This window comes from Trachymyrmex septentrionalis, unplaced genomic scaffold (assembly GCF_001594115.1).
Source record: "Trachymyrmex septentrionalis isolate Tsep2-gDNA-1 unplaced genomic scaffold, Tsep1.0 scaffold231, whole genome shotgun sequence".
Classification (NCBI taxonomy): Eukaryota; Metazoa; Arthropoda; class Insecta; order Hymenoptera; family Formicidae; genus Trachymyrmex; species Trachymyrmex septentrionalis.
Window position 1 is genome coordinate 472590 of NW_017305388.1, and position 5461 is coordinate 478050.

At 39.6% G+C, this 5461-nt stretch overlaps 1 protein-coding gene across 5 annotated transcripts in view; it reads left to right on the top strand.

The window, feature by feature from the left end:
* The window catches only part of LOC108748563, a 50986-nt gene extending 45541 nt beyond the window's left edge, over nucleotides 1-5445 (top strand). For all 5 annotated transcript variants that reach the window (XM_018486787.1, XM_018486791.1, XM_018486790.1 and 2 more), the window contains 11 exons: nucleotides 66-163; nucleotides 262-573; nucleotides 748-1134; nucleotides 1202-1440; nucleotides 1514-1794; nucleotides 2099-2255; nucleotides 2329-2531; nucleotides 3175-3323; nucleotides 3405-3716; nucleotides 3815-4224; nucleotides 4299-5445. In XM_018486787.1, the coding sequence (XP_018342289.1) occupies nucleotides 66-163; nucleotides 262-573; nucleotides 748-1134; nucleotides 1202-1440; nucleotides 1514-1794; nucleotides 2099-2255; nucleotides 2329-2531; nucleotides 3175-3323; nucleotides 3405-3716; nucleotides 3815-4224; nucleotides 4299-4869 (3119 nt within the window). In that variant the 3' untranslated portion in view covers nucleotides 4870-5445. The remainder of the gene's footprint in view (nucleotides 1-65; nucleotides 164-261; nucleotides 574-747; nucleotides 1135-1201; nucleotides 1441-1513; nucleotides 1795-2098; nucleotides 2256-2328; nucleotides 2532-3174; nucleotides 3324-3404; nucleotides 3717-3814; nucleotides 4225-4298) is intronic.
* Nucleotides 5446-5461: the final 16 nt, after the last annotated feature.

The window sequence follows — 5461 nt, forward strand, 5'->3', positions numbered from 1 at the left end:
TATATATATATATATATGCTCTATATACATATACATTGCACGTTACATTTATATGTATCTTGCAGACATTATAATCGGTGTACCGTCGCTCCAGGCACACAATCTAGATGCTAAAATTAGGGAGGAACGCTGCCGATATCTGGTGGCGGAATTAGTCTGTAAGGTAAGACCATTATTTTCATTATTACTCAGTAGAGATACGATCTTTGTTACGTAAACCTACGTGATTGTCGTTTTTACTTTGATACATCGCCGCTGTAGCCGGAATATGAGGATTCTTTGGAACTCCTTTGTGGATTTATACGGAAGCAACTTCGGCGAGCGACAACGGAGAAATTCGAGGTCGAAAGAGAATCGTCCCAGCTGTTGCCCGTTTCAGTTCCTTTCGTATTTGGAACACCTGGCGGGGCCGCGGTTGATCTCAGGCTATTCAGCAGGGACATAATCAGAAAAGCTTTACCGACACTCGTTGCGATTCTGGAGAGAGAGACAAGAGGCTGGTTCCTTCACTTCAGAGAAAGACTGATATCTGAATTGAGAGCACAAAAGAAACCGGACGATGAAATAGAACGAGTAAGAAATACTTTTTAATTAAAAAATTAACTACTATACATACTTACACTACTAAAATTACACACACACACACACACACACACACACACACACACACACACACACATTTATAAAAGCGATAAATTAATGTATGTAGAATAAAAGTTAAAATGTATTTATTTTGTTGATTTTTAGGAAGTTAACGAAGCGGTAATGCGCGAGTACTTGCAAAGAGTGTACTCAAATATCTTATCGCATCCTGACATACTCGCGCTAGGCGAGGGCATTGCTCAGTTGCTGGTTCAACAAGCACAGTCGATTGTGTTGATGCACCGAGCGGTAGAGAATGTGCAACGGAAACTATCGCAAACCAAAGAATCTCTGCGACATCGCATCGAGAGTGAGCATCCGATTCTGTCGCGGATACAACCATGGATGCGCGATCGCATGCGCGAGGCCGAGGAGAATTTTATCGAAGAGTGCGAATGGAGTGCGCACGAAGAAGCTCTTGCACTCTGCAACCATCAGAATCTCACCCAGACCGTGTACTTTCTCAATCGTGATTTAACTTTCATGAAAGAGGTATCTAATGTCCAATCTTGGGATTTTATTTTGGAATTTTTTAAAAACTTGGATTTTTCTCTTTTAGAGAGAGCCAGTTCTCCTGAAAGAACTGCGGAAAGTGAAAACCCCGACGAGAACTTTCCAATGGCCGACTCAAATCTGGCTACCAAAGAACTGGATAATAAGACGCAATTTTCAAGGTCAGTCCGAAATCATTCCTACTGTACTGAGCAATACTCCGACTTCTATCACGACGCCTCGCGCTGATCCCAGTCAACCCGTCTTTTTGGTCGAAAGAGAAATTGTACACACAACTACAACAAGGTATCTCAATCGATCGAACTATTATTAAAATTCTCGTGCTCGGTATTCTAATGATTTCGACGATGTATAATAGATGGCCGATGTGGCGCTGGATAAATTATATCGCCAGAACATGGTGTTGGACATGGAATGCAATGTTCCTGTTGGGTGTAGCCGTACCATGGTGTAGTCCAGTGTCTTTCCGCGCTTTATTATTGGTACAACCATTTACACCCGACTTGGAATTGAGTCAACTAAATGGAACATTGTTCCCGAGAAAGTCATCTCAAATGCCTACTCTCTGTTCTCGATTAATAGCACTGTGGAGACATATCAGTAAAAGTCGAACGCACTTTGAAACTGAACCAGATACAGGTAAAATTAAAGACACCGATTATTTGTAGGTCTTGAAACACAGCCTTAAACCGAAGTCGGAATAGTAGTAAATCACAAATAATTTAATAATTCTGACAAATAATCGGCGCACAATTAGTTTGAACTGGAAATTGTATAAATTTACAAAAGAAATGTGATTAAAGGCACGAAAAACCGCTTTGACCGAATATGGCCTTTTTGCATTTACGCGTGTATAATTTTACAAGATACTTATACTTTATATTACTTAATACTTTATTAGATTCTAATATCAGGAAAATACATTCTAACAATATTTTTTTAGGATTCATCGGCAAAGGTATGACCAGACATTTAAATAGGCTATGGAATTACGGTGCAAAAGGTCTATTAGGCACACTCATCATTCTATTTGTATTTCCCATCGTGTGCGTTCTGGCGAGCGTTAGTTCGCTGGTTATCGCTTTTACTGCGATCTTGTGGTTAGTTCCTCGTGTATTGGATCTTTCATTTGTTTTCTTTGAGTAGAATTGAACTTAACTTATTATTGGCCAGGCTGCCTCTGGTCACAATGACGTTGCATGCGTTCATGGCGCTCGTGATGGATCTGGATAGTCCTGAGCCGAACCGCAATCGATATTTCGTGGTGATGGAAGCATTAGTCTGGAACATCGGTATTCAAGGCTGCCTGCAACCGATAGCGGCGTTATTCGTAGCTCTTGCCCTATGTCCGATCATCTCATTCGTGATACTTACAAGTAAATAAAATATAGAATTTTGTCGAGAGATGAGAAAATGCATTCGAAATAATTCTATTTTATACAATAAAATAATTATTCATGTAGCATAATAGGCAATGCAAGATATTAATGCAATAATCTAGTTATCCTTCATATATAATGATAATATAACGATAAACATTTCGTCATATTAGATTAGGTCATTTTCAATATTAGAACAAAAATTGTAAAATATCTATCTTTAGTCTTACATTATTTAATGCTACATAAATTTTATATACACTTGTATGATGTTCTTGTAGTCTCATTTTTTAGTAGAGTGTTGGTAATCATTCCTCTCATTTCATCCTATAAGATTACATCTATCTTGTATTATCAGTCTAGATTTCTCCATAAAATAATTGAATTTGACATCTTAATGTTTTCCAATTATAGAAATCCCAATTTATAGAAATTAGGATTTATGTGAGAAACATTAACAATAAAAGAGAGACATTAAAAAAAACACGAGATAGGTGTAATAATCTTATAGGACGAAATGAGAGGAATGATTGCCAACACTAATATTGCACTAATATCTTGCGTCAGCTTTTATGCTCCTTGAATAATTATTTTTTACTTGATCCGAAAGCCGATATTATATAGAATTTTTGTTTTGTAGTTGCTGTGATACGTTACTGGGTCAGAGTGCTCTGGGATACGGCTATGTTCCACTTAGTGATCAAAAATAGAGGTCGGATACCAGCGAGCGACAGTTTTGTCGTAAAAAGAATAGCTGGACCAGGACTAGCTTCAGATTATTATTATCAAGTGAGTATTATACTTGTATACGTGTATGTGGGCATTATAATAAATTGAGGAATAAGATTTAACTGAAATTATTCTCGTCAGATACGAGCGGAACAAGCATTGGCTGCGTTTGAAGCAAAATTAGAACTGGACGAATTGCTGGCTTATCAGCAAGAAACTGAAAGATTAATCACTCAACCGCAGAGAGATTTTACTCAATTTGTCGAAGCCTGTTTTGGTCCTTTCGCTGCTAGTCTAGCCAAGACAAAAGACCCGTACAAATCGCTTGAGAAGGAAGCCAAAGATCTAATCGCTGTACTGCACGAGAAGCTAGATCGACGAAGAAAGAATTTGCAGACAGGCCTCGGTGTCGCGGTGAGGAGTAAGATAAAATTAACCACTTTCGACTTAAAGGTAAATATTTGCTGTAAAATTCTACATCGCATTATTTTAATTACAAATTACGTACGTGCGTGCAATCCAGTTACGATATTGTTAAAATAACATTGCAGGTGGTTATACAACAAGGCGCATTGATGTTAGAACGTCTCTATCCCACTCACGTTTTCGCGAGATTGCCTGGAAACGAGGAAGACTTTTGGGAGAACAAAGGTTTAGGGGTATGCGACTGGGCGGGCCTGGCAGGGCTTATGTATGCCGATATCTTCAGTCTAGATTTCTTACAACCACTCGATGACTCCGACACAAAATTCAGATTGGAGCCGCATTCAGGAGTTGATTTGTCACGGTACACGGACATGGTACACAGTACTGAGCTTGGTGGTATTAACGGACCCGATTTACTCGGCGCTGTTTACGCACCACGTGGGAATATCCAAGTGCACAGCCCGTATCTCGAGGTATCTGCCTTTAATCCGAGAGCTAAACAAGCTAGCAACAGCAGAAAGTCTGACAAACGATGGTAATTATTTCTTAATTATATGATAATTTTCTGAAAGGAAAAAAAAAACACGTATAAAACATGATTTTTCACAGCGATACTAGCGGCCTGTTAACATCGACGAAAATTCGAAGACGCACGATGACGAATGAGAACAGCGCGGAGGGACGGTGGCAGCCATGGAAACGTCAGATTCATCCGTATAGCGCAGAGAAATTGGTGATACCTCTACCGATTCCGCATCCGGCTCACATAGCGGTGACCATACACAATCGCGATTCGGAGGATCCGATACCGCTCGACTCCGAACTGTGTCAGAACATCCTTCGAGCCATCGAGGAGTCGCCCGGCGAGATGGCGACAGAATATGTAAGTCGATACAGAGGTGGCGGTGGCGACTCCAGCTTCGACTCCGTCGCGTCGCAGTCATCGGTCTCGATCGACGGTCTGAATAAGGAGAACGAGACAACGCAGGAGACCGCCGCGGCGAACGCCGAGAGGGAGGGCGAAACCTACCACTGGACACTGTCGAATTGGAGCGGTGGCATAACGCGAAGACGGAATAATTCTGGATCCATAAAGGTTGATCTAGCGTCACCGGAGGACGTCACCCTCGACACAGATACCACCAGAGTGATGTTCAGCACGTACGGAACAACCGTCTAAATTAAGTCCGTTGTTATACGCACCGAATAAAACAATTATTTCGTTTTGCATTTATAGATGATGTTAAAAGAAAGGAAGAGAGAAATGGGGAAAAAAATAACTCCTTTTGCGAATTCGATCTTAGAAAATAACTTTTGCCATTTAAGACGATGAGATGTAATATTAAATATTCACGTTATCCACTCTCAATTAGAAGTAACACGGAAAGATCGGTACATTATAATACAGATTAAGCGTTTAATAATGTATTTACGATCCTAATCAAAAATATAAATTTCGAAAGATTCGAAGACATTTTCGCAAGGAAAAGCATATTTATGGATTTAATTGCCCTATGAATACATACATGTAATCGAGTAGTTCCCAGTGAATTACAATTATTTGTATTGTTACAAAATTTAATAGCGTGAATCTATCATATTCAAATTTTATCTGAAAATCTGTTAGATAGATATTACTCGCCGAAGCTGTCCCTTCGATACCGAAGCTCATAAACAGAATTTCGATTATCGGAAGAATATCAGTTTAACGAGGAATATTATGCAAGCGCAATGCAAGATTCCGAGATTTAATTATTATGAGATACGAATTT